At 50.2% G+C, this 27,615-nt stretch overlaps 2 protein-coding genes and 1 long non-coding RNA gene across 12 annotated transcripts; 1 reads left to right on the top strand and 2 right to left on the bottom strand.

Moving 5' to 3' along the window:
* On the bottom strand, positions 1 to 9,458 carry TREM2 (triggering receptor expressed on myeloid cells 2). Of its 7 annotated transcripts, none has more exons than XM_072945045.1 (10): positions 9,152 to 9,457; positions 8,077 to 8,173; positions 7,503 to 7,827; positions 7,118 to 7,260; positions 4,591 to 5,240; positions 3,569 to 3,633; positions 2,738 to 3,088; positions 1,274 to 1,364; positions 371 to 567; positions 1 to 288 (listed from the first exon to the last, which is right to left on the bottom strand). In XM_072945045.1, exons 7-10 carry the CDS (start codon positions 3,048 to 3,050, stop codon positions 272 to 274), a joined length of 618 nt encoding a protein of 205 aa, XP_072801146.1. In that variant the 5' UTR covers positions 3,051 to 3,088; positions 3,569 to 3,633; positions 4,591 to 5,240; positions 7,118 to 7,260; positions 7,503 to 7,827; positions 8,077 to 8,173; positions 9,152 to 9,457; the 3' UTR covers positions 1 to 271. The 7 variants fall into 7 exon arrangements, with proteins under 7 accessions (XP_072801146.1, XP_006202084.2, XP_015092943.2 ...); XM_006202022.4 differs by lacking the exon at positions 3,569 to 3,633 and having other exon boundaries at positions 4,591 to 4,742; positions 5,179 to 5,240; positions 9,152 to 9,454; XM_015237457.3 differs by lacking the exon at positions 3,569 to 3,633 and having other exon boundaries at positions 371 to 564; positions 9,152 to 9,458.
* LOC116284738 (uncharacterized) lies at positions 8,719 to 26,673 on the top strand. 4 transcript variants are annotated; one of them, XR_012062153.1, is made up of 6 exons: positions 8,719 to 8,869; positions 10,361 to 10,481; positions 11,387 to 11,495; positions 13,137 to 13,249; positions 17,440 to 17,555; positions 26,395 to 26,673. It is a non-coding gene; the product is annotated as an uncharacterized lncRNA (long non-coding RNA). The 4 variants fall into 4 exon arrangements; XR_012062155.1 differs by lacking the exon at positions 8,719 to 8,869 and adding an exon at positions 9,760 to 9,878; XR_012062152.1 differs by lacking the exon at positions 8,719 to 8,869 and having other exon boundaries at positions 9,760 to 10,481.
* On the bottom strand, positions 12,711 to 18,413 carry TREML2 (triggering receptor expressed on myeloid cells like 2). Its single transcript, XM_006202179.4, has 5 exons — positions 18,347 to 18,413; positions 16,069 to 16,389; positions 14,292 to 14,694; positions 13,114 to 13,220; positions 12,711 to 12,811 (listed from the first exon to the last, which is right to left on the bottom strand). Exons 1-5 carry the CDS (start codon positions 18,396 to 18,398, stop codon positions 12,717 to 12,719), a joined length of 978 nt encoding a protein of 325 aa, XP_006202241.1. The 5' UTR covers positions 18,399 to 18,413; the 3' UTR covers positions 12,711 to 12,716.
* Positions 26,674 to 27,615: the final 942 nt, after the last annotated feature.

Here is a 27,615-nt window from a genome sequence, read left to right as displayed (position 1 = left end):
ATTTGTGAGAGTGTTTAATATCCGATGTGCAGAAGTTGGTAGATGTCCTTCCCACTTCCTATGCATGCACACGTGCGTGTGCGCGCACACACACACACACACACAAAACACCAATCCTTGCTTCCAAGGGCCAGGGAAGCAGGGCACAAGCAGAGCGGCCTTTTGCCAAAGCAGAATCAGGAGACTTAATGGCCAAGGGAGTGAGTGTACAGGCTGGGGTGGTCCATGCAGACCTTTCCCAGGCCTCTCCTCCAATGTGGGTCCTCTTCTGTCATGTGTCTCTCAGCCCTGCAAGAGACAAAGTACTCATTTGGCCCCTCTCAGCCCCACCTCGCTGCCCCCCAGCCACCACTGTGCTCTCTAAGCTCACCTGTCAAGGTTTGGAGCTGGTAACCGGAGTCATGGCCACAGTCCAGCCCGCTGGTCTGCAGCCACCGCCTCCGTTTCTGCCCATGCCAGGCTGCAGCCCAGAGGGCGCTGGCTGCTAGAAGCTTGCTGAGAAAGATGCAGGCCAGAAGGAAAAGGATGGAAGTGGGTGGGAAGGGGCTCTCCTCGTCTGAAAGGCTCCTTGGAGAAACAAAGAGGGCCTGTAGGAGGCAGACTGGAATCTGCGCTCAGAGAAGGAACGGGGAGACGCCAGGAGCTCCGGGGACTCAGATCGCCTCCCAACCCAGCGCACCCCCGGGTGAGGCTGTGTGGGGCTCGGGGAGCCTGCAGGCGGGAGGCCTGAGTTCCAGGCAGGGATCTGCCAGCTTAGTGCTTTTAAACAGTCACTTCCCTTGTAAGGCAGTTTCCTGCCTTACGGATTGGATGGTGTGGTACATGTGTGTGTGAGCGTTCGCACATGTGTGTTCCATGGTTATACTAACATTGTTTAAACACCAGTACATAATCAAGAACCAGTCAGAACTGATTCTGGTCCCACCAGGGAAGCAGGGAGCTGGGATTCCCAGTTTTGTACTGAAATACTAAAACTTTCATTGTTGCTAAATTGTGGGGATGTCTGAGGGCTGCCGGGGAGGGGTGGGAGGTGGACCGTTCAGGAGTCTTGTAGCAGCAGCTATTCATGGGCTGTCAGGGAGGTGCTGCGGCATTTTACCAGCCGGCACACTGGCTGTTTGAAGGGGTGTTTAGACAAGATCATAAGTAGACCCTTTCACTTTCTGATCACCTTGGAATTTGTACTCCTGGGACCCCTAACCCACCACCCCATGCCTGTGCTCTGCAGGGTAGAAGACTGCCCAGGGACCTTAGGAAAGACTTGTCACTATACCTGGAGATGCTATGCTCCACCTGGGTACCCTCGAAGTTCTCAGACTCCTCGGGGATCCAGAGATCTCCAGGGTCCTGGTAATCAAGGGGGTCTGCGGGAGACAGAGCCTGTGAGCTTGAGGCCATCTGCCACAATGAATAAAACCTCTCTGGGCAGGGTGAGGCCCCCTGGGCTCTGGCCCTACACAGATCAAGCTGTTAACCTTTCTGAGTCTCATTTTCCTAACCTGTAAAGTGGGGCAATTAGGAACACCTCCTTAATAATAGTGTTGCAGGATTCGGTGAGAGCATCCTGTATAGCTGCCCACTGCAGCTCCCACCCTCCCATCACGCTGGGTCTTTGGGAAGACCAAATGGAATAATGTATGTCTTTGAAAGGCCTGTGTGAACTGTCAAGCCGTCTACACCAGCTTAGGATTAGTGCTTTTATTATTATTATTATTATTACTTTCCTGCCACACTCCTGAGAGTTGGCTGAGCCTTAGACCCTGTAGAGCTGAAAATTTGTGTCTCCTTGTCCCCTACTCCCCTTTCCCACTTAGAAAAGTGGTGGAGATGGGGTTTGGGGTCTAGGACACGTGGTCTCCCCTACCCTCCCCACCTGAGACAAATGTTACTTTCAGCCTCCATTTCCATGATAAGGGAAAAGGAGAGAGTCAGAAAGTGGATATGTAACCCCAGATTTGCTCTTCTTTGGGACACAATCACATTCTGGAGACACAGGCAGAGGGCTTTCCTGGAGGGCATCCCCTGTGCAAGCTCAGGGATGGGGAGGACCCCCACCCCCACTGCCCCATCTCATCTAGTCAAGCCTGAAATGAGGATCCCAAGCAGTTAGCAGCAGGGGGCTGGGGCGAAGGCTGTCACTGACCCCAAGCGCTTTTAACTCTGTCAAGTATTTTGTGCCCTATGGGAGCCCTGTGGGGTCTGCAGCACAGACACCATCACCGCAATTTAAAGATGGGGAAATGGAGGCCCAGAGACACATGTTGTCTGGGGTCACAGCAGTGTGCCTTTCTACGGTTGTTTTTCTGTATCAGGCTGGTGCTTAATCTGTGTTGTTAGGTCCATTGGGTGGTTGGGTGAGGAAATAAATGAATGTCCTCCTACTCCTTGAGGACCACCTGCAATGCTCACATCCTAACAGAATGCCAAATGGATAAAGCTGCTTGGGGGAAGCAGGACCACAGCTAGCTCATATGGTGCTTTGGACAAATTAGAGACCTGTACCCTTCCTGCAAGTGATGCAGCCCTCCGCCAGGGAGCACAGACTAAAGAGAGGCGTCCCTTGTGCAGTCAGCAACCTGCACAACCATCCACAGTGGTCCTGAGTCAGGAGGACAAGATCCACACTGTGGGAATTCCCAGGGTCCTGGAAAGCCCTCAGGGTGGTCCTGTGCACAGACACCAAAGACATGAACCCCACCCCAAGAGCAAGTCAGGGTGCAGTCAGCTGCCCACTCACCAGCCAGCACCTCCACCAGGACCTTCCTGAGGGTGTCAGCCTCGCTACCGCGGAGGCTCTGGCACTGGTAGAGGCCAGCATCATGGGCTTGAAGATTCCGCAGTGTAATGGTGAGTGTGCCACCCAGGGCATCATCCGTGATGGCCGTGCTGCCATTCCACCTCTTCAGGAAGGACAGCAGCCACGAGGGGTGGGTACTGACCACCTGCTGGCACAGACCCTCTTCACCCAGCTGGCGGCACCAGGCTTTGCGTCTCCCCCAGTGCTTCAAGGAGTTGTAGGGACAGAAGACACGCAGGGACCGGCCTGCCATGCCCTGGAATACCGTAGTGTTTTGGGCTCGGGACAGTTCTGGGGAAAAGACATTCATTCACTTACCAAATGTTAATTGAACACCTACCATTTGCAATGAACCAAAGAGACAGAAATTCTGCCCTTAAGGGACTCAGGTTCCTACACAAGTTGGGAGAAGGTGGCACAGCCCAGGTATGTGTTTACAGGAAACTGTAAACCAGGAAACCTGGGTCCTGGGTCTGGCTTTATCACCATTGGACTTGCTGGACATCTTTGGAGAAGTAACCGACCTTCTCTGGGCCTATTTCCAGAGACACTTGGTCTTGAAGTTCCCTCTAGTTCTAGTCCACACTTCTCCCTGTCACATGGGACCAAGCCCTCTCCTCTTCCCCTCCATCTCAAGAGAGTAAGGCCAGTGGCCCTCTCAGGTCTGGGGCAAGTTCCACGGGGGCTGGGTACCCCTCCCTGCCCCCACCACGTTTGCTTCCCCTGCAGCTGCCCACGCTGGTGCCAGCCCCACATTCTCCTCTTTCTGACCTTAAGCTTCCAGCTTCTCTATTTCTGTGGCTTTGTTCCCCTTTCAGGAGGGACTCGTCTCAGAGCTATTTTGGAGGAGACATGAGATTGCTATTTTAGGGACCCTCCTTGGGGTTGGGGAGATGGGCTTAGAACACCAGTCTACTGCCAGGGCAGGGGCTGCAGGAGACTCATCCGGAGCCCTCTGCCTCAACCTCCCCTCTCTTCCACCACATCTTCAAGCACATGGTGACAGAAACGTGTAGGACAGGATTGGGGAGCTGGTAGCCTGCCTTTTGGAAACAGAGCGACCTAGCAAGTGGTGCCCCCTGCTTACCACCCCATCCAGCCCTCTGCTGCTGGGCAGGCCCACACACTGCCACCCCCGTGCCCCGCTCCACCTCCAGCTAAGAAGCTCTAGCTCTGTTCGGAAAGTCCTTCCTCTCACCCAGGTGTGCCAGTTGTTCTGGGGGAGCAAGGGCCACCCTTCCCCCAGTGAGACAAGGCCCTAATGTACAAAAATGTGGGGTGTCAATCCCCACCCGTTCAATCACAGAACCTTCAGCCCCTTCACCTCCCATCCAGGGCTGAGGACGAGAGGACCTTCAGAGCATGGGAGGGGCACCCCAAAGATGCAGATTCCCAGTACTGGCTCTTTTCTCCCTCCCACCCTGTCACTCCAATGGGGCTAGTTTTATGTTTAGTGGTTCATAATTTTAGGGGCTCTTACCTGTGCCTCTCAAAACTTCCCCCAACTACTAGCTAGTGCCTGAGATGCCACCATCAGAACTCCTTCCCTTTCCAGGTGGCTGAGTCCACCAGCCTCTGGTACCTTCACATGTGGGAAGAGTCTGACAGTGGGTTCTGATACCAGGCAGGGAGGGAGAGCCTGGGGAATAAGGGACACAGTGGGAGGAGAGGGGTGCAGAACGTGCCGAGGGTTTCAGCCGCCTTCCGTGTGGCTCAGCGCTCCCCACCCACCCACCCTGCCCTACACTCAAGGAAGGGGAGAGAACGAAGTCAGCAGAAAGAGAGGATCCTACCTGTGACAGAGAGCAGGATGAGCAGCAGGAGAGCCTCCATGTCACCCTGCTCTTGTGAAGGACAGCCAGCCGCAGAGTGCTTGGCGCAAGATCTTTGCCTTAAACTATAGAGAGGGTCGGGCTCGTCAGGCGCTGCTCACAAGAACTGGCTCCTGGGGGTTGAGCAATCATCAGGACTGGGATCTGGCTTTATGATTCAGTGAGGGGAGTTGGGTGAGGGAGGAGCGGAGGGGAGGAGCCACCACTGCAGCCTAGCAGCACGACGCTGAGGATCCTAGACCGCCGAGAGGACAGCCCGCCGTCCTGCCCACACCAGCCAGGGTGACCTCACACGGCTGGGGCTGGTCAGGTCCGAGGCTGCAGAGCCCAGACCAGGGATCACTGCCCTCACTGCCATGTTCAGACCCTTCTCCACTTGTAGCGCCTGCCATTCTCTGGTTCCAGCCTTGCAAGGAATGGAGAACAGCTGCTCCTCTTGAAGGCCAGGACCCTCACCCAGGCCCTTCTAGCCCTTCCCTCCGGGTCAGCATCCCTGTAGTGGCAGCAGTGAAGATCATGGCCCTTGGCTTCAGGTCCCTCCGTCCTCACCGCCTGTGTGTGCAACCACTGCAAACACTGTCCATAATCTTTCTGTGTCTCAGTTCCTGTATCTGTGAAACAGGAATAATAATAATAGTGTAGAGAGTAATTGGGAGGATAATGTGGATTTCTACAGGCAAAGTTCTTTAGACCAGGACCTGACACGTAGTAAGCACTCAACAAAATTAACTAGTACTGTTACCCTGGTTATCATGGGAGAGGGAAAATTGGCCATGAAATTGAGAGGGCCTCATGTCTGCCTCACTATCTGGCTGACTCCTATCTATCCAGGAGAGGGAGAATTTTCTCTCCAATTTGCTGCTCACATTTAGACTCCTTTGCACAGTCGGGCACCTGTGTGCACATGCTCACACAGGCATTATCCTTGGCGCACGCACACCTTGAACCCCCGACCATCCTATGAGCAAGACAGGACATGACATTTCCTGGAGTTCTAGGGCTAGGGTGTGTTTCTTCCACACGTGCAGATCCTGTGAAGGGTCATCTTGGCGCAGGGGCCTGGATGTAAGGAGGCACAGAGGTGTGAAATGGCCAGGTGAGCCGTGGATGGGGGCAGGGAGGCGAAGCAACTCCCTTGGGCAGGAAATGGAGTTGCGCTGGGGGAAGCAGCAGGAGAGGCTGGAGGGGTCCATAGGTGCCTACAGATAATCAAAGTCTACTTTGGTTTCCTGAAAGCACTCATTGATTTGTTCTTTTATTCATTTATTTACCCATATTTACTGTGCATGTCTGTCCAAATGGACAAGGAATCTGGCTAGAGATGGGGAGTTAATGGTGAACGTAAAACAGCCCTTCACTAAGAGAGCCAACAGCCCACATTTCTATCAGCCCCAAAAGGTTCCCTGGCTCCCCTTTTAGCCAATCCCTTCCTCTGTAATCCAGGCCCTGGTAACTACTGATCTGACTTCAGTGCCTATAGCTTCCTGCCCTTTCTAGAATTACATGGAACCATACAGTATGTACCCTATGAGTCTGGCTTCTTTCACTTATCATATAATTCATGTAGCACGCATGAAGTTGTGCTTCTCAGTAATTCATCCCTTTTTAATTGCTGAATAGTATTTCATTGAATGGCTGAACCACAGGTAGTTTATCTATTCACCAGCTGATGAACGTTTGAGTTGTTTCAAGTTTGGGGAAACTATGAATAAAGCCACTAGAAGGATTCGTGTACATTTATTTTGTGTGGACATGTATCTTCACTTCCCTCAGATAAAATCTGAGCAGTGGGAGTGCTAGGTCATGTGATAAGTATATGTTCAACTTTATAAAAGCTGCCTGCCCCACAGTTCTGCAATGTGGCTGGAACATTTTTGCATCCTTGTCAAGACTTGATGTTGTCAAGTTTCTTTTTAAACAATTTCAATAGGTTTACAGTAATATCTTACGGTTTCGAGTTGTATTTTCCTAATGACGAGTGATGTGGAATATCTTTCATTATTTATTTGCCATTTGTACATCTTACTTGGTGAAGCATTAGTTCAAATCTTTTGTCCATTTTTCATTGTTTATTATTATTAAGTTGTGAGAATTCTTTATATACTCCAGATACAATTCCTTCATCAGATATGTGATTTACAAATATTTTTCCAGTCTGTAGCTTTTTAAAAATCATTTCCTTAAGTGTCTTCAAAGGGTAGATGATTTTAATGTTGATAAAGTCCAAATTATTGAGTTTTCACTTATGATTTGTGCTTTTTGTATTCTACTAAGAAAAATGTGCCTGTATCAAAGTCACAAAGATTTTCTCCTATGTTTTCTGTTAGAAGGTTTATAGTTTTGGTCTATAAGCCATTTCAAGTTAATTTTTACATGTGGTATGCTTCTCAGCAGCTCCCCGCCCCTTCCCACCTGGGCCTCATGTCTGCCTTGCTATCTGGCTGACTCCTATCTATCCACGTTTCTTGACACCCCCCGACTTGGTTACCTGTGACCCATCTCCAGCACAGCCCTCTGAGAGAATGTTGGGGGTCAGGGTCAGGAGTAGGGATGCCTGGGAATGGACCCATAAGCCAGTCTTGCTCAAGCCTGAAGAAGCCCCTGTGATCATTACAGATCTATGGAGGAGTCCTGTGGGTAGCAACAAAAATGTTCAGAGAAATGTGTGTGACAGGGAAGGAAGAACCCCCTGAAAGCCTGCAGGTCTGAATTCTGGTGCTGGTTCACCCCTAACCAGCCAGTGACCTTGGGGAAGGGCCCCAGTTTTCAGCTATGAGAGGGTTGAAGGAGGTAATTTTTAGTGTTCATTCCAGCTCTGACATCTTGTGATTCAGGATGTCTGAGAAACACACAAAAGAAGGAAAGAAACTCACCCTGAGATATACCAGACGGATGGTCTGAGACCAGAGATCCTGGAAGACTCCTGGATTCCACACCAAGTCCTTTGCCCTGAGTTTAGCCACGATGAAGGGGCCTGGGCTGAGGTCATCCTGGCTGGAGATTCGAGGCTCCCAGGGCTTGTTGGGCTTGTCCAGAGCCTGGGATGTTGACTAATATAACTCAACCGTGTGCTGATGTTTCCCTGCACTGGGTTTTCATCTTGAAGCCGTGCCGGGGCGGGGGGCAGGTACCAGCATCTCACGGAGATTGTCTTGTCCTCCAGTTTACATAGCAGCTCTGGCTTCTATTCTCAGGAGCCTGAGAATAAACCCTCAGGTCAGGGAGCCTCCCAGCTGCCAATGCAGGGCTGTGAGATGGGAGCCTCCCCACTCAGGGAGCCACCGTCTTCATGTCTACACTCAGAATGCACCCCAGAGCCAGCCTCTGGCCATAGCACCACCCTGTCCCCTGCCGTCCCCACCCCACAGCCCCTTTCACACCTACCTCACCTAGGCATCTCCCCCTCCTCTTTCCCCATTCTCTCTGTCCTCCTCCCCTGCCCCTCACCTGAGGCCAGAAGCACCAGCAGGACAGGTGGCAGCAGGTCTGTGGCCTCCCAGGCCATGGATCCTCATCTTGAGCTGGGGTTGGGGGAGGGAAACCCCTGAGGAAAGAGAGCCCGAGCGGCGGGGATTCAGCCCCACCACCAAAGCCCGCCTCGGAAACCTCCGGGAACTCTGGCGCTCTCGTGCCCAGCTTCTTTCCCGTCAGCCTGTCTCCCTCCCACAGGGGTCGGAAGAGCTGTGAAAGCCCAGGAGGAAATGATGGTGAAACTGCAATAGGGAAGAACTAATCTGACTCCATGTTGGATCTGTTTCTTTTCCTTTAACCTGTGTATTCTATTGCTTTTGCTACAAATTAGGAATGCTGCCTATAGCCTGAAATGTACAGGACAGCCTATTCTCAAGGCTCTGACCTTTAAAGATACAACATTTTCCCATTCATACACAGATAAAAAGTTGCAAAACAGAGAATAACATTTGCCTTGTTGAAGGTTTGCAGGAACATTATGACCTGACCTGACAGCTGCAAGAACAAAGGATTCTGACACCAAGAAGTTTGCAACAACCAACCACACCCCTTGTTCTTTGGGACACTAGTCTACTGTCTTGTCTGCCTGCTGGCTTTCTGAAGAAAGTCGCTATCACTTGCCCCAACAACTCATCTCTATTTACAGGCCCATCATGCAGGGAGAAGTTGGAGCTTGGACTCCATAACAAACTAAGAACCTGTTTCTTCCTCTTTCTCCCTTCTCTCCTACCATTTTCTTCTCCTCACCAAAGAAGCATGGAAGCAGAAAGTGAGTAACACAGTTAGGGGACCCTTCTGAGATCCCCAGCAGTCAGAGACTTCCCACCCAGGCCTGCCTGGGAATTAGAAAGTTCCATAAGGACTGAGAGAAGAGGAGAAGGGAGATGGAGAGTTTTTCCAGGAAAGGAGGCCCAGGGAGGGTCTCTGGCAAGGGTAGGGGAGAACAAAGCTGGGGACAGGAACATTGGAGGGGTGGGGGTGGTGTTGGCAGAGGGGAAGATGGGTGCAGAAGGAGGGGGAGGAAGAGACGAGGAGAAAGAGGATCTCCTACCCCTCAGATCATCCCTGTGTCCCAGCTCCCAGTCTGCCAGAGTCACTCTACAGTAATTGCTCAAAGGCCACACTAATCAGGAACATTTTAAAAAATAATTAACATTAGATGAGCTACAGAAAAACAATCGTCACAGAACAACAATTGTTTATGGTTAATAGATAAAGGAAATGTTGCAGCAAAGTGTGTTACAGCTCAGTTGTGACAGCAACCTAGATCCAGGCAAGAGACCAAGCAGCACTCGGAGGGCTGGAGAACTCAGGCTTATTAGAACAGTGGGCCTAGAGGAGTTAACATTCCAAGTTCTGGACTCCATCTGTAGGATTACACAGCCTTTTATAAGCTACAGTCTAGACTTCACAACATTTTGTGACATCATATGCAAATAAGGTATAACAAATGTGAATAATTAGGAACAAGCTTTGCAGAAATGGACCAATCAGGAGCAATTGAAATGGACCAATCAGGAGTGAGCTCCATGCACATGAAGCACTACAAATGGACCAATCAGGAGTTAGCTCAGGGAACCAATAGAATCTTAGGGGTAATTTCCACTTTCCTAGAAGTAAGCCCTTTCAGAGTTTAAAAAGCGAAATAATGCCGCTGGACCAGGGAACTGACTGGTGCTGGCAGGAGAGTAATGGCCTTGCCTGGGGGTCCTGCTGATCTTTTCATGAGGCTTCCCATCTCAGAGATGACCCTGTAAACCTGCAGTGGGGCACATTAGGTTTGTAAGGAGCAGATTCTGAGGTGGTGGTTGGTACAGGAGGTTTAAAATGCTCGGGACCAGGCTGGGGAAGAGAAGGAAGCAGGATGGGCAGGAGACCCTTCAGGACTCGCCGCGGAGGCAGGGAGTGCCAGGGCTTCAAACTCCTGCACCACTCAGTGGGAAAGGCGGGTGGCTGCCCTGGGAGGGGAAGGCCTGGGGCGAGGTCACCTTCTGCCCTCACTACTCCCAGCACCTGGGCAAGAAGCCTATCAGCCTGAAGTAGGAGCTGGGCAGCACAGCGCAGTGTCCGCCCACCCAGTCTGATGCAGAATGAGAAGCACATTTGCAGCCATTTGGGACCATGAGCCTCAGGCTGGCCTACTGACCTCACAGTGAGAGCGCGTGTGTCCTGTGCGGTTAGATCCGCCGGCCAGGTTCACAGAGCAAATGTCCTGTGAGTGCTGGGGTTTCTTTTTTGCTCATTCCCACGGCCGCGACAGGAAGCAGCCCATTGCTCAGAAAGCCTCCTCATCTCATCCACCAAAGGCAGTAACAGCCCTGGCCTGTCTGATATCCACCCCTGCCCTGCACCTGCCTGCCGTGGATCTGCTGGGGATAAGGGTAAGAGCAGGAAGGAGGAATTGAGAAGCTGGGGTGTGGGGAAAATGTCCTGGGGGCCCGGAGGTCCAAAGAGGCCGCCCAAGCCCATAAGAGCTGGGGAGCTGGGGCATGGGGTCTGCACCTCCTTCTTAGGGCTCTGTGTCCCTCCTTACCACGGGTTCACGTGGGGACAGGCTCCATGGGTGAGAGGTCTGCCTGGCCCCAGAAGCCCCATCATCCTGGGCAAACAGGGATAGTCGGTGCCCCTAACAGCTACCCTTTGTAACATTAGAGGACAAAGGCCTCCGAGTTCAGCACCCATCTCCTGGGGCCTAATCATGTTCCCCTCCACCCTCCCTGGCCCCTTTCAAACGAGGACAAAATAGAGAAATAGGGTCTGACAGTCTTAAAAATAGACTGTGACAAGCATTAGACCTGGAAAAAGAACGCGAGGGCCAGGCATTACGAGGCATTTACTCGTTTGTGTAAGGTTTGTGTTACTTCATTTTATCTTGAAAACAGTCCTGAGTAGGAATTAGGGTCCCCTTTCACAAGAGAGGAAAAATGAGGCCCGATAGGGTTAGTAACTTGCACAGGGCCCCACAGGGACAGGTGGCAACACTGGGTCCCAGTCCTGAGCCTCTGCAGTGCTCTCCCACCGACATCCTGCTGTCACCTGGGGCAGCGTGTGGTTTGAGTGGAGAATAAACCACCTCCTGTTTACACATCGGGTGATGGCCACACCCTCCTGATAGGGAGGATGGTTATTATCTTGTGTATGTGTGCGTTTGTGTGTATGTGTGTCCTGGCACCAGGCCTGTCAGTTCCTCAGTCTGCCCTCTAGTGCCCCCTCCTGGATATAGGGAAAAAGTGCCGCCTCCCTGCTGCCCCCCAGGATTGCCCCCTGCCCCTTCCTCTCTCCCTAGTTCCACCCTGGAGTGGCCCCAGCCGCCTCGCTGCCTATCAAGGCCCTGACTGTGTCACTCTCCTGACCATGATGTTTGCTCTCCCATCTGGTAGGGCTCTGACTCAGAGGTAAGAGTTGAGTGGCCACGGCTACCCCCAGGCTCTCATTCCAGTGGTTCCAGGCTGGTAGACCCCTCTTTCCAGGGGAGAAATCAGTCCATTTTCTTCAGCCTTCACTGCAGAAGAGGCAGAGTCTGAGCCGAGAGCTGTGAGGAGGGGCAGATTCCTCTGGCAATGGGCCTCCTCGCCCAGGCTCCTTGACTCTGTCCTCCCTGCCCCGGCAGTCTTCCAGGCTGTGCTCGGCTCTGAGCTGTCTTTGCTGTATCACAGGGGGGTCCTCTCTTCCCAGGGGACAATAAGCCCCCACAGGGAGGTGATCCCCCCTTTTTTAAGCCATGGTCTCCCCTCCAGTGGTCTCTGGAGGGCCCTCCATCCACTCCAGGAGCCCAGAACCAGAGCCCCAGTGTGGAAACTGGGGGAGATAGCCCTGGTCAGCCTCTGCATGCCAGTCTGGGGACACCAGTCTGGGGACAGGCTGGTCCTGCAGCTGGAGGGCTCAGCTGGCAGGTCTCCGCTTTCCCTGGAGGGGGCGCCAGCAGGCAGCAGCAGTGGGAATATGGGGTCTGCTGGCTCCCAAGACGAGGGACAAGCAGTGCTGTCAGACAGGCACATCCAGAGGCCCTGTAGAGAACACATGGCCCGGGGTGGGGGGCTTGGACAGCTCTGGGGTCCCCAACGCCTCTGTGGACCCCCAGCTCTTAGTCACCGTCCCTTCCTCTCCTCCAGGATGGGGCGCTTGGAACATGGGCTGCTTCTAGGAGTTTTTCTTCCCCCGAGGGCATGGGGAAGCTTGAGGAGAGCAGAGGGAAACTGAGGGCAGGGCCTGGGCGGGAAGAGGGCAGCCCTCCCCGTGTCAGCTTGCTAGTAAAGTATTCCAAGGCCAACGGGGTCTGAGGTTCTCTGTCTGCAAACAGCACCATCAGGGCTTCTCTGCCATCCAGCTGGGGCCCAGGGGTCTGTGGCTCTGGGCAGAATTCCCTCGGTGCCTTCCCTGGGACTTCCTGCCTGGTACCCTCTGCTCAGCCTCCTTCTCTCCCTTCACCCTCCCGCCAGGTTCCTAGCAGCCCAGGGGAACTGAGCAGGTGCAGTGCAGTCTCTAGTTCTGTGAAGGCCTGAGTCCAGTGTTGCACAGTCCTCACCCCATCCTGGCTCCAATCCAGACAGATCCCCATCTTCACTCCTCCGCTGGCCTCCCAGAACCCCTCTGGGAGAAACTCCCCCTGACCCCAGTTAAGTGGCTTCAGACCAAGCAGCCTTCCACGGAGGCTCCAGACTTGTAGATGGGTCCCTCCAGGGTCTGGCAGGATCATGGCACATGCTGTAGCCTGCAAGGATGGGGAGAGAGATAAAGAGGGCGAGGTCCTCCTGCTCACCACCCTATGCTCCTGAGCCAGCCCATCACCTTCGGCCTTCTGCCCTCCGCTTCCTGCCAGGTCAGCCCCAGAGGGTTATGCTGTGCTGTCCCTACCTGCCCACCCTCCTCCTTTGCCTGGGTGCCACACAGCCCTCCTGACTGGACGGGGGAGGACACACCCCCTGGGGATCAAGGGCAGTCAGGCACTTTGGAAGAGGCGTCAGACCCCCAGTGCTCTGTCCTCGGAATGCCAGGGGGGTGGGCTTTACTCACTTCCCATGTGTCTCTTCTTCCAGAGCCCATAGACCACGATCAGCATCACAGGCACTGGGAGCAAGGCCAGCACCCCAACAAACACAATGAGATAAGAATCCTGGTGCCTGAGGAGAACAGACAGAGCAAGGAGGAGGTGAGCATCAGGGCGCCCCACCCTGGCCCACGTCTTTCTGCACGCCCCACAAGAGGAGTGGGACCAGGGGAAACCTGCCAGCCTCGGTGGAGAGTGATGGCCTCTCTTCTTCAGGGCCCCAGCTGTGGGTGAAAGAAGTGAGGTGCTTAGAGGTCAGAAGACGAAGCACCTCCAACCCCAGCAGAGAGACCCATCTCTCCACTTTAGTACTTCTCCTCTATTATTCCCTCAAATCTGCCGAGGACAAGGATTCTAAGAGACCCCCATTTGTGATGGAAGAGACCAAGATTCTTCCTCTCCTCACAGTGACTGACTTTTGTCCTCACCTTTGTCCTCTGTAACAGATGATGTGGATGACTGCCTGTGTCCCCTAGCTGTATCACTTCCACATATGACAGTCCTCAGCACCTCCATTAAAAATTTTTTTTGGCCTGAGGACTTTCTCTTGTCACTTGCTCCCTCTGTGCCATACAGGGCAGGCAGCTCTCTACTAGTAACCAACAGGAGTGGTGTGTAAATACCCCAGCTCCCACCCCAGCCTCCAGGTGGCTGCTTGACACTGGACCCCAAAGTTTCCCCAGTGGGACTGAGCTCTTGCTCCCCACAGTGGTGGCAGCTTGAGTAAGGAGTCTGTCTGCTGCCTCCCCTGTCTCAGTTCCCCACACTCTTTTCAGTGTCCCAAATATGACGTGAATCCTCATTTCAGGGTCTGCATCTGGGGGAACCCAAATCCAAGTGCCCCCCATTTCCCACTTCCTATGCCCTGAGCTGGTCCCCTTGTCCGTCCCTACCCTCTCCTCCTCATCCACAGACCTTTATGCTGACCCATCCCCTGCCCTCATTTCCTGCTGCCATCCTTTCTGTCACGCATCCACCCCAGCATCCAGTTTCCCACTCAGCAACAGGCCAGACTGATTTTCTGGGGGGGCGACAGGGGCTGCTCTGCTGTAACATTTGCACCTTGAGGTCTGTTTAGTCCCAGGGACTGTTGCTATGTCTGGTAAAATGGCATTCGACCCAGGCCCCCCTCACCCGGGGGTACCTGCTAGGGGATAATTGGTTGAGGAGAGATCTGCTGGTGGTAGGCGATCTGGTGCACAGGTGGCCAGCCTTGGTCGGGGTGGAAGCTGGGCCAGCAGAGGAGGCTCTGGCATTGCTGGGAAATGCAGTCACTGTCTGGGGCCCCATGGTCCTCCTGGACCCTTCAGTGGAGGGGCTGGCGTCGGTGAAGCTGTAACCTGCCACGGAGGTCAGTCTGATGGTCCCTGAGGCCGGAGAGGGCAAGGGTCTGGCCAAGGTGAGGAGCCCAGGTGCGAAGAGCATCGGACTGGTGGTGAAAGGGGCCTGAGGGCCCACAGCGGGGGCAGGGCCTGTTGTAACGACAATGCCACTCTTCAGGATGCTGGCCACCTCCGGAAGAGGAGTGTCTCTCTTGGTTGTGGATGCTGAGGGATCAGAGAGGGAGGAATGTGAGACTGAGTAGATCCTGGCCACCCACACACTTGTCGGGGTGCTTGGGTGGGGCCAGTCCCCGTCTCCCATCCTTGACCTTGGTCCTAGGATTCTACTCTGCTGGGGAACCAGGTGTGTGTTTGTTCAGAGGGTGAGGTTCAGGGAGGAGGAAGTAGGCACAGGAAAGAAAGAAGAGTCTTTCACAAATTTTCTAGTGTCCCCTATCAGGCGACCTGGGCCCAGAGGACACTCCCCTCCTTACGCCTATCTCTCTCATCTCCTCCTGGACTCTTCTCTTTCCTGTAAGTCAGAGATTGCTCTACTTTGATGTTGAACACGAACTTTCCCAGTTGCTCCATGATTGGCGACTGGGATCCGGAGATGAGGACAAGGAAGCATCCAGGGCCAGATTCCAAAGAACACCACCAGCAGCGGGGTCCGATGTCTTCCCTGGGGGCTTATTAAGAGACACTCAGACCAGTCCTGCCACCCTCACCCATCAATTCAGGGCTGTACCATCCCGTTCTCTAGAGGAAGGCTGGTGTTTGGTGGAAGAGGCTGTGAGGTCTCAGTCTAGGGGGCAACGCTGAGTCTCCCTCACCAGGGAACAGGAAAATGGAGAGAGATGGAAGCGGAGGGAGGGCTGCTGCTGTATCCCACTGCTGTGCACGCCAAGGATGTGCTCCTGAGGGCCCGCGATGAAGGAGGGGGTTGGACAGCAGCAGTCCCCGACTTCCCCACTTCAGGTGCCTGGGGCCATAAAGCCTGGTCTTCAAGGGGGAGTGGAAGAGCATATATTGCTGGAAAACTTGAGTTTTTAATCAGGCTGAGGGCTTCTCTGATCCCCAGTATTTTAGTAGCTCCCCCCACCCCTGAGTTACTTTCTAGTTCATCACATTGTTTTATCTTCTTAAGAACATCTGCTGCTATCTGAGGTTGTTTGTCTGATGATGTGCTATTGCCTGTCATGTCCCGTAGGGCAGGAACGTGTCTGGTTTTGCTCCCCACTGTATCCTCAGAGCCTAGAAGAGTGCCTGGCACAGAATCAGGGCTCAGTGAATATATATTGAACAGATGGCTGAATAACACAAAGCACAGAGCGTCCTGAGTTCAAATCTTATCCCGGCCACTGACTAGCGCTGTGACCCTGGACAAGGTCAGAGCCGCAGAGGACTTTTTGGAGCTCATTTTCTTCATCTGGAAGATGGTGACAAGAATGCCCATGAAAGTGTCCGTTAAAGAACTGAAAACTCCACTATACGTCATGCCCATTGATGGATGATTATTCTCATCACATTTGATGTCGGTGGAGTGCAGGGTGGGGAAGACACCCTCCAGCATCCCAGTGCCCCAGGGGACCTGCTCACCTGGAGACACTTCCAGCAGGAAGCCCATCAGAGGGTAGAGGATGCCGGAGCTGTTGCGCATGCACCAGTACCGGCCCGAGTCCTGGCGCCTCAGGGCCGCCATGGTGATGTTGACCACCTTGGCCTGGGTATCGTCCTGCAGCAAGTAGCGTGGCCCCTGCACCCAGATGCGGGTGAACCCAGTCTCACACTTCCTCCTCCTGATTTTGCACCAAACCTTGCCCTCTACGTGGTTTTTGCGGTTCTTGTAGGAGCACTGCACGGACAGAGTCTCCCCTTCAAAGTGCTGCACTTTGGAGTACACACTCCCAACAGGGTCACCTGGGGAGACACAACTGGTTGAGAAAACAGGAAGGAAGCATCTTGAAATTCAAAACTCGTGGTGAAGGGAGATGAGGTAGATATTGCTCTGCTGTCATGGAACTCAAAGTTTGAAGGAGAAACACAGCCTGACTCTGAGGGAGCTCTCCCCTGTCTGATGGGGGAGACACAAGCATAGCCCACAGGGAGCCCTTAGTCTAATGGAGGAAACTCAGCCCTTGACACTCAGGGAGCTCCAGCAGACACGGCCCTTTTCTTTGTGGCGTTTTCTAGTCTTATGGGAGAATAAGTCTCATCTTCAGGGTCTTGTGGGAAAGAGTCAGTCCTGTCTTCAGTGAGACAGGCACAGATACAGGCACAGATACAGGCACAGTCATTGTTATGAAATTCCAGAGCACAGTCAATTTAGGTAGATAAGAAAATCCAATCTTTGAAAAAATTGAGTGTAGTTATTTATTTCACAAACAGGTTCACTATCATCATCTTTTAAATAGCAAGCTGTCTGAGTTCATTCTAGGTGATTTTTCATTTTTAAATATTCTAGTTACAAACCCCTCATAGATTCAGTATGCCCAAACATGCCTATAAACTCCCAAAGGAGTGTAAACCAAAGAATTTTACAGCTATTCACTATTTATCTAAAATATGTTGTCCTCAATGCCCAGGAATAAGATGTGGTCCGTGAGCTACATAATCCACGGTCGGACGGAGAGAGAGCAGAACGAGGGCTGGGGGTCATGAACCGGGGGCAGGGAGAAAGAGGAAGCCGCAGCAGGGTCCCTCCACCGCTCCACCCACCTTAAGCTCAGCGCTTGCTCCTCTAATACCCTCAGAGCCTCCTCCAAATACACACACACGTTTCTCCCCAGTGGGACAGAGGAGAGAGCACACATTTTGGAGTCTAGATAAACATGAATTAAACTCTGGTTCTGCTACTGACTAACCTCTTAATGTCTCTGTTTCTAACCTGTACTAGGTGGCTGTGAGAACTGCGCCCCAGCACAGTGCCTTAAATGTAGTACACGCTCAGCGCGTGCCTTCTTTTCCCAGATGCAGGTTGTCCCAGACTTTTCCAGTGGGACCCAGAGCTGTGAAAGCCAAGGGCCCGGCACCCAAGACATCCACCTCAGTTTCCAACCCCGTTGCCACCAAAGTTGAGGCTCAGGGTAAGGTAACACCCTCTCTGCTTATCACTTTGTCCCACGCAAGTTAAATAGAATAATCCAACTCGCTTATTTGGCAGGCGGCAGGTTTGGGAGATCTCCAGGAGACACTCTCCAGCCCTGGCAGAGATGGGCCTCTCTAGGGTTGGTGCATGAGTGGGGCAATCTTGGAAAGGGTCTCCAGGGCACGGTATTCCTTTGTGCCCACCATCCACCCCTCTCACAAGGCAGTGCCCAGAACTGAACAGAAAGTGGTAACTCAGTTGCCATGGCAGCGAGGGAAACAGGATTGGGTGAGACCCCATCAGGGAGCATTGAGGAGCTGTGGGGTGGGAGAGAGACCTTCAGGGGTTGCTTCCTCCGCAGGACAGAGGATAGGCACAGGGGTTGTGGCATCAGCATTCCAAGAAAAAGCAAGTTCAAAGCGCACGTACATTAGGTAATATTTCCCATAACAGGGTAAAGTTAACCAAACAGGGCTTAAGCTGAGGGAGGAGGGCTTGTGGTATGAGGGAATGGAGTGGCCCCGGTCTAGGTCCTGAGGAAGCCAGCCAGATAAAGGGGCTGGTGCAGGGAGGGTCCAGAGCTTTATCTCACTTTGTGAGGCCTGGGTTAGCTTTGCCTGGGGCCAGGCACTAGGATGGAAACTTCTCACTGGTCTCTGGTAAGGAGCTACTGGTCAGCCAGACCTCCTCCTCCTCCAACGCCACAGGATTGCTGGGCAAGGAAAAGCAAGAAGGGGGTCCAGGAACAGGCCATCCCCTCCCCCCTAGACCACCCACCCACCCTCTCACCTGAGATGGGGCCCTGGAGCCACAGCAGCAGCAGCAGGAAGATGGGAGCCATGGCTCCAAGCAGTGAGGACCACCCAGCGGGGGCAGGAATCCCAGGCTTGGGCCCTAGGCCTATGCTGGATCTGCCACTTGGGTCAGCCCGGGATGACCTAGGCTTCTAAAACTGAAGCTGCCCATTTAGGAAAATGAGGAAGTTGTGGGACTCACTGCCATCAGCAGACCACAGGGGGAGAGGGCGGCGCTGGTGCAGTTCACGCCCTCTTCCTCGAAACTTCAGGCAGGTGTGGCCACCCCACCCAGTTTGGGGCCTCCCGGCTCAGGGAGGGCTCTCAGGTTCAGAAGACTCCTCACCCACTTCCGATTCCGTCCCGGAATCTGGTCCAATAGGGGTGCCTCCTCGTCTGAAGTCAGTTATTCATCTAGGGGGCTGGTGTGAGGTTTCTAGAACCCTGTCAGGTACCGACTTCCCTGGAATCCTCTGGGCTCAGAGACCCAGGGGTAAGGCTATGGGGCTGAGGCGGCGCACCTTGGGCCCTACATGTGAAAAACAAACACACATTCACAAGGAGCTTTATCTAAACTCCCATTCATGTATTCGTTCATTCATTTGTGCATGCAAGCATTCATTCTGGCCCCTGCCTCTCTCTCCCAGGCTCCTGGCTGGTCAGATCAGTCCCTCATACTCACACTTGTGAATAACCCCCTCCATGCTCAAACAGAGCTTATTTTTGTCACGGTTAAAGTGACGGAGGAAAAAAGATGCAAATTGTGAGACTCAGAGCATAAAGTTTGGGTTCAGGGAGGAGCACCTATGCTCTCCCATGTGGGGGCGTGCACACACACAGACACATGCACACTCAGACTCCACACTCACGCACACCCAAACACAAACAGAAGCTGCCTCTTTGTTTCAATACTTACATGTCTTCTTATCTTCATCCCTCTCTGCCTCTCCTACCGTCACCTCTAATCACCCACCAGCTCTCTCCAGACTCCTGCTCCCTCCTGCAGTCTTCCTAGTGCAAACCCAATGCTTCCCCTCCCCCACCTTGTCTCCAGAAACCACGCCTCCTCTCCCTCCCCCTCCCCCTCCTCCGGCTCTGGCCCCCAGCCAGCACACGCATGCCCACTCAGCTTCCTCTCAGCCAACCCTATCTCTCCTAGACAGCCGTCAGGCTCCAGCTAAAGTGACCCAGCATCAGGCCCAAGACCCCACCCTTCACTTGGTCTCCAGGGCTGAGAATCAGAAGGTCAGGCTTCTGGCATCCAGGAGCGGTATCTTGGGCTCCTTCAGGTTGTGAGGACCCAGGTGGGCGCCCGTGACTATCTGTGCCCCCTCTAGTCACCTGTGCCAACTTTCTTCTCCTCAGATGGGACTCATAGCAAAACATCCTCAAGTTTGTATGGCCGCAGACTTACGCTGAGCCGAACCCCCAGGTCCTGAACCAAGACAAGGAAGTCTTATCTTTGCTGACCCCAAACGTTCAGTCTCCTGACTTTGTTCATTCATTCATTCATTCATTCCTTTGTTCTTACAGTCTTATGTGCTATGTGTGGTGCTGGGCATTCGAGGTATAGGAATGAGATACAGTTGTCGCTTCAGACCTCTCAGCCCCCACGAGACACAGTCTGCTTTCCTTATTCACCCTTCATTTGTAATATTCGCCCCCGGTTTAATACTTCTTCTCAGACCCCTGAGTGCAGAGGCTGTCTCTCCTCCCAACACATGTGGTATCTTCCTTCTCCTCTTCCCTCCACCAGAAGAATAAATGGCTTTAGGTCTGGGGGAATCTCATTTATTTCTTGGGATTTCAGGTGCCTGGAATCAATGCTTCTACTAAACCCCCACAGCATTCCTGGCTCTGAGTGAGGCCTTGTGAAAAGTGCAGTTGCTGTGAGAGCTACCTGATAAGGATATAAAGACCCAAACAGGTCACAAAGGGCGAGGCCATCAGACTGGACCATCAGCAGGAGGCTGCTGAGGCCAGACCAGGTGTGAGAGCCACACAGAAGGGCCTGGGGAGGGTTCTCAGGACCCAGCAGTCAGGAGGAGCCTGAGTCTTTGCCCTGTCTCTGCTCCTAAGTGGCTAGACCAGCCCCACGTGATCTCTGGGCCACATGCTATGATGTCTTGGATAGCCCCTAAGATGCTTTTGGCTCTGGCTTTTGAGAGGCTCCTCTTCATATCTGTGGGGCTGTCAGGGAAGGAGGAACGACTGTGACCGCCTACGCTCTCATCCAGGGTACCTATGTGCCACATCCCTAACGATACTGAGCACTTTACAGCATCCTCATTTTGCCAGTTGAACAGTTATAAAGTTTTTTAATTGACATTTCTTTGATCACTAACAAGTGAGAACTTCGCTTGTATGCCTTTTGGATTTCCTCTTCTATAAACTGCCTTTCTTATTGCTTTACCCATTTTCTACTGAGATTCCTGCCTTTTTTGTTGACTACCATTAACTCTTTGTATATTATAGATCATATTGCTGTGTTAGGTTTAGACATTTTGAGTTAATTTCCCCCAGTCTGTCATCTGCTTGATAACTTTTCCCATAGTTTTATTCATGGAGTAAAATTCCTCCATCTTGATGTAATCCAATTAATGATTTCTTGCCACATGGTTTGTTCTCTTGAAGCTTTGTACAAGAAGTCCTCCCTCATCCTTAGGCAACACAGATATTCATCTGCAGGTTTTCTTCCTATTAACTTAATAATTTTATTTTTTGCATATATATCTTGAATCCATCTGGAGTTCATCTTTGGATATAGTGTTAGGGAGGGATCCAGGTTTTTTGTTGTTGATTTTTTTTTAATGCTCTGCCAGCTTTCCCAAGGATGTCCAACAAATGATGGGCCTTTGCCCCCTTGGTTCATGGTTCTACCTTATCATAAGATACATTCCTATCTACACACAGATCTCCTGGAACTCTTTAGCCTGTCCTGTGATTCACTGATCAATTCTTGCTTCCCCCCACTGCCATCAGTTGTATTACTTAGTAGTGTATTTGGTAGGACTTATCTTCCCTTTTTATTTTTACTTTCTCATGGTTGACATAGCTATTCATGCACCTTGGTGTTTCCATATTATTTCAGAGTAAGTTTATCAAGGGCTTTAAAAAGTTAAACTCAAATTGTGTTTGGGATTACATTTAGAAATTTTAACTGGGGGAAAATTGACATTTTTATAATATTATAGTCTCATCCAAGATCATAAATTATTTCTGTTTATGTATTTCACTAATTGGTATTCTAAAGTTTTCTCCAGAGAGACCTTGGTTAAATTAATTCCTCCTGGATACCTTATAGACTTTGTTTTTATTATGTATAGTGTCTTATTTTGATTAGCTTTGCTAAGTGATTATTCCTAGTGTACAGAGGTACTGCTGATGTTTGCCAGTTGATATTGTACTTGGCAGCCTTGCGAAATGCTCCTGTGAGATCTAACCGTTTATAGATTTTCTGCTTATTTTTTTCTAGGCAGATGATCCCATCATGTGTAAATTGTGACAGTTTTCACTCTTCCAGTCAAATCTTCTTTCCTCTTACCTGTTTTGCTTTTCTTATAGCATCTTATAAAGGCCAGGATCTCTAATACTGTATTAAGCATTAGTGGTAGCTTTGGAAATACTTAATTTGAATTTATACTTTCTCCACTAGGTTTACTGTAGTCATTAGTATGCAGTCTTTACCAAGTCATTTCTTCCTATTTCTATTTTATTAAGAGGTTTTCCTTGTAATAATAAATGTGTTGAACTGTTTCAAATGTTTTTTCTGTATCAGTTAACTTTTCCCCTGTAGTTTATTAATTTGGTTAATTTACAATGACAGATTTTCTGAAGTTGACAATCCTGGTCCTGGGATAAACCCCACATGATTGTAATATTCTTTGTCTTTTTTTTTTTGGTATACTGTTGAATTCAGTTAGCTAATATTTATTTTGGGTTTTAACTCTATGTTCATCTGAGAAATAAACCTATCATTTAATTCTCTTGTATTATCCTTAGCTGGTTTTGAGAATAAGATGACACCAGCCTCTTAAAACAAGCTGGGTAGCTTTTGCTGGTTTTCTGTTTTCTGCATCATCTTGTATAAAATATGAATCAAATATTTCTTTAAATATTGGAAATACCCATAAAACCACCTAAGCCTTGAAATTTTTATGAGGATAGATCTTTATCTAACATTTCAATTTCTTTAACATTTATTAATCTATTCCAATCTACTTCTTCTTGTGGTGATTTGGGTATTTTAAGATTTTTTTAGGGAATTTTATGCACTCTTGGATTATCAAAAAGAATTTGTTTAGGATTTATTTATTTATAGGTTATTTTATTCTTTTCTTTCAATTGACTATATCTTCTTTTATCTTCATCAATCTTGACAGAAGCAGGTCTATCTTATTAAACTTTTGAAAGAATGAATTATGACTTTTCTTAATCCCCATGTTTGTAATTCATTTAATTAATTTCAGGCCATCACTATTATGATTTTTTTCCTTTATATTTCTTTTTTTTTAACATTTTTTATCCTTTATATTTCTTTATGTACGCTCTCTGCTCACTTTCTGTCTTCCTGAGCCTACTTAGATCATTTGCTTTTAACCTTTTATGTGTCTGACAAATGTATTTAATACTATTAATCTACCCTCTAAATATTAGCTATGCCCCATAAATTCGATATGTAGTGTTTATATTATCATAATATATTTTATTATATACTTAAATATTTATATAATAATCTAGTAATATATTTGTATAATATATAATAGACTTATGTAATAATATATTAATAACTATTATTTCATTTCAAAACTTTTTTTTAGCTTTGCTTCTATGCATTCTTAATTTTATTGCATTATGTATGGAGAATATAGTCCACATCTTATTAATTAAAAAGCTTCTTTTATTTCCTCATGCGAGATTTGCTTTTGTAAATATTCTCTGCATGTTTGAAAGAATGTATATTAGTATATTATCTTTTTCTATTCATGTACAGTGTTTTATATATGTGTGTGCATATGTATACTTTATATATATTTATACATATGTTTTATCAAATATTCATAATACATTTATACAGTTGAAAACACTTAAAACATGTAAATATACCTTATATGTTTGTAAATATTATTTATTTTAAAATACAGCTTCTTACAGTTTAATATTTTATAATATTTCATATTGTATTTATCATAAAATAATATGTAACATATTTGAAAATATTATGTAAATATGTATGATGTTTGGAATTTATCTCATTTAGAACTTGGATTTTTCTCTCTATTTTTTATTTAATTGATCTATAGTCTTTTGAGAGGGATCTGACTTTCCAATTACAAGTGTTAATTATTTACTTCTCCTTGCATTTCTGATAATGTTACTTGATGTATTTTATGGCCACATACTTAGGTTCACGTATGTTTATGATGGTTTCTTCTTATCAATTATGCCTTTCACAAATATATATTATCTATACTTGTCTTTTAATTTTTTTTACCTTAAATTCAACTATTTATATAACACTTACATCATAGCAGGTATTATAAGTAATCTAGAGTTGATTTGAGGTGTACGGGAGGATATGCTTAGGTTACATGCAAATACTACACCATTTCATACAAGGAACTGGAGCACCCACGGATTTTGGTATCCATGGGGGTTCTGGAACCAAAGCCCCAAGACACCAAGGGGCAACTAACTGTATTGTGCTGTCAGTTCCCTCAGTTCTGCTTCAGAGGATTTCTGTTGCTTGGTGTGTTGTCATTCTTTTAAGATAGTAGTTCTCCTAAAATGCCAAGTTATTTTGGCTTCTGAATTCAGATTCCCCTGGGGTCATCCTATACAGTCTGATGATAGGTAATGGGAAAGAATAAAGCCCAAATCCTGCTGCCTGTGGACTTTTAAAAGTGGAAGGGCTAAGCCTCACAGCATGAGGGGCTCCCTCTTGGGTCCCGTCATTGGCTGCCGTTTCACCTTTAAACTGGTCAGGGTTTCCGCTTTAAACTCTTTGGGGGATGTTCCTTACGTTGTAATCCACCCGCCTTGGAGTTTGGAGGAGGAAGGGGTTAGGAGACGAATGCCTACTGGCCGCTGGCCATCTATATTCATCCATACTCCACTGCTTTTGCCGTGCCTCATGGTCCCCTTGAGCACCTGTGACCTGGGGTGTTGCAGCCTGTTTCTGTGCTGAAGGGACGCGATGATGACGCAAGGCCCTTGACTGCAAGAGTCAAGAGCTGAAATCACAATTTCCTCTCACCTGTTTCTTGCTATGTCTCCGGCCACCATCTGCCCCAGGCTGTGGTCCCGCTCTCCACACCCAGAGTTCAACCCTCGCAGCACAGCCTCCAACTCCCACCTTGTTTTGGTTCCCTCTGGTCTCAACCCAGAAACCCCTGTCTCACCGTCTTTTCCCCAGTTCCTCCAAAGTGAATGACCTTATCCTCCTCCCCTCTCCTCTCTCCCCAAATCTGTGTCTGAGCCCTGGGGGCTCCTCTGCAGCACCCTGTGCTTCAGTCACCTTGGAAAGAATCCTTGGGTCCTGTCTTCCTGATTCCGAGGCTGCATAAGCTACCCAGCCATCCTTCCCAGGCCCCTCCCTCCTGGTGAGACCCTGACCTACCTGTGCTCAGAACCATTGATGGGAGACGGGCCAGAGATCCCCTCTGGAGAAGTGCTCATAACTGAGGAAGACACAAAGGCAACAGGGGCTGCCCAGGAGACCAGAATAGAGAATGGGATTGGCCCCCAAAAATCCTTGAGGGGAAGTAAAGAGGGGACAGAGCCTTAAGGGTCCCTCAAGCCAAAGGGGACTGAGGCCTGGGATTTTATAACCAGCTGAAGTCCAGGCCCAAAGAGGAGGAGTTTCTCCCTGGGTTGGGGGGTGTGGAGGGGCAGGGCGGGACACACGGGTCCTGGGTCTTCCAGGACAGACTTGCCTCTTGGGTTGCCTACCCTATCCATGGCTGCCTTTGTTATCACATCAGATAGTACATGTTTTTCTCCCTGGGTCTTAAACCCAGCAAGCCCTGAATGTAGCTTCCCTCCAGCCCAGGCCCCAAGGACTCAGCCCCCAGAAGCAGGCCTCCCTGGTGCCTCCCTCCCTGAATCTGCAGTCACTCAAGCTGTCTGGCCCTGCTTCCTCCCTCCCTGCGCTGAAACCCCAGACTCACCTGCACTTGTAGAAGCCGAGTGGAGGTCCACATGGGAGAAGTGGTCAGGGCTAAAGAGAAGAGAAAGCAATGATGGTCCAGAGGCCTAGAAGACAGAATGAGGTCTGGCTCCAAAGCTGTGAGAGGAAGTAGTGGACCCAGAGGCAGTCCCTTAGCCCTAGGGGGCTGGGGAGCAGAGTTTTAATTCCAGGAATTGTAAGAATGGTCCCTGGGAAAGGTGGGGGCTGGGGAGGGGTGGCAGAAAGACAGCTGAGTGGGGATTATGGGAAAGGAAGGTGAGAGGGAGTGGATCTGTGGGAGGAGAGAGCAGGAAGGGCTCTCAGCATCGTCATCTCCGAATCTCCAGTCCTCTCTCCCTAGTGGAGCTCAACCAGCATTGCTTGGAGGAATACATGAGTGGGTGAAAAGACGAAAAAGCCTTTCGTTTTAACAATGTGTATGGAAAACAATGTGAGGGAAAATATGGCCAACATTGGAATAATCTGAGCAACAAAATAAAGTGGTGTTGGATTATAACCTACAGTAGAAAGTAAATGTCCAGGCGTCTGCACGAATACAAAGAAATGATTGAATAAATAAATAAATGGGGAAGAATAGGCAAATCTCCCCTGCAGAAGAATCCCAAATAATTCATGTAGATACTCTGCCCTCAAGAAGGGGAAGCTCACCCACTCAGTGTGGGCCATCCCTAGTGCTGTCCTTCCAAAGAGGACAGTATGAAAACAGCGGGGAAGGGGAACTTTGCGGTGGACAAATCTGACAATCACCACCTCAGAATCACCGGAAATCGACAGTGATAATCATGCTGATAGCATGTACCCCCGACATTGTGTGATGAGCATGGAACTTGACCTCTGTGGTCTTCTTCCCCCAGACTCCATGAGGAAAAAACATCAGACAGCGCTCCCATGAAAGACTCTACAAAATACCTGACCAGTATTCCTCAAAACTGTCAAAGCCACCAAAAAAAGAAAAAGAGGAAATTCTGAGAAATGGTCATAGCTGAGAAGAGCTCAAGGAGACACGAAGACTAAATGTAATGAGATGTCCTGGATGGGATCCTGGAACAGAAAAAAGACATCAGGTGAGAGCTAAGGAACCCTGAATGAAGTGTGACTTCAGCCAATTATAATATATCATTACTGGTTCAGTAGTTACGCCAACTGTGCCATACTCACGTAAGGGACGTCAATAAGGGAAACTGGGCGTGGGGGATGTGGGAGCTCTCTGTGATGGCCTCACTCTTCTGAAATCTAAAACTACTATAAAACAAATAAAAATTCACTTAAAAAGTTGAGAGACCATTTGTACAAAATCTGTAAGTACTTGATAGCAAACAAAGAAAATATTTTTTTAAACAGTTTGGTTAGATGTAAACAATGCCGACAGCAGTCGTTTAAGTGACCAGTCTGTCAGGTGGGCTCGCTGCGCCGCACGCGGGTCCTGTATTCATCCCGGCGGGCGCTGGTTCACAGGGCTGCTTTTCCCAGATGGTCATAACCCAGCTCTCCCTGAGTGTGTTCTCCCAGCGTCCTGTTCAGGTAGCGTGATGTTCACACCTCCCTAAAATGAGCAGAAATCTCCCTGTCCTCGTCCTGCTGTGGATCCGGGCCCTCGGGAGCCCCAGGGAGAAGGGGGACAACAGGAGAGAGGAGTGGGAAGCTGGAGTTTCTGAGGAAATGTAGGGGAGGCCTGAAGCCCACACTGTCACTAGGCAGCCGGAGGCAGCCTGGAGAAGAGGGGAGGGTGGGGAGGGGTCTACAGCCGCTTCCTGCCCTGGACCGCCTGTCCTCACCACGGGTCTCATGAGAGCACTCAGCTGCCCTGCATTAACTGGACTTCTTGGCTCAGTTAGAGGTGTGGGCCTGCGTTAAGCCCCCATAATCTGTGCCCACCCTGTCTCTATCCCCCAGTGTGACTGTGCTGGGGCTTGTCCCCTTCCCCAGCCCCTGGAATGAAAATGCCTCCCAGGGCTGCTCCCCAACTAGCCTCACTTGTGTGGGATCACAAGGGGGCCCTCTCGCAAGAAGCTGGTGCAGAGGACTCCAGCCTGCAGCCAGCGTGAGCCCCCTGGAGCATCCTGGGCCCTGCTCCT

Source organism: Vicugna pacos, chromosome 20 (assembly GCF_048564905.1).
Source record: "Vicugna pacos chromosome 20, VicPac4, whole genome shotgun sequence".
NCBI lineage: Eukaryota > Metazoa > Chordata > Mammalia > Artiodactyla > Camelidae > Vicugna > Vicugna pacos.
The sequence above is the reverse complement of the archived record's forward strand: the minus strand, read 5'-3'. Positions and strand labels throughout refer to the sequence as shown.

Excerpts from the sequence above, each read along its gene's own strand:
- TREM2 (XM_006202022.4), bottom strand. The coding sequence starts at position 4,630 with ATGGAGGCTCTCCTGCTGCTCATCCTGCTCTCTGTCACAG. Across the intron at positions 3,089-4,590 it reads CATCCTGCTCTCTGTCACAG|AACTGTCCCGAGCCCAAAAC; the intron begins GTAGGATCCTCT and ends TCTTTTCCCCAG. Across the intron at positions 568-1,273 it reads GTGGAGCATAGCATCTCCAG|GAGCCTTTCAGACGAGGAGA; the intron begins GTATAGTGACAA and ends TGTTTCTCCAAG.
- TREML2 (XM_006202179.4), bottom strand. The coding sequence starts at position 18,398 with ATGGCTCCCATCTTCCTGCTGCTGCTGCTGTGGCTCCAGGGCCCCATC. Across the intron at positions 16,390-18,346 it reads GCTCCAGGGCCCCATCTCAG|GTGACCCTGTTGGGAGTGTG; the intron begins GTGAGAGGGTGG and ends GTGTCTCCCCAG. Across the intron at positions 13,221-14,291 it reads AACCAATTATCCCCTAGCAG|GCACCAGGATTCTTATCTCA; the intron begins GTACCCCCGGGT and ends TGTTCTCCTCAG.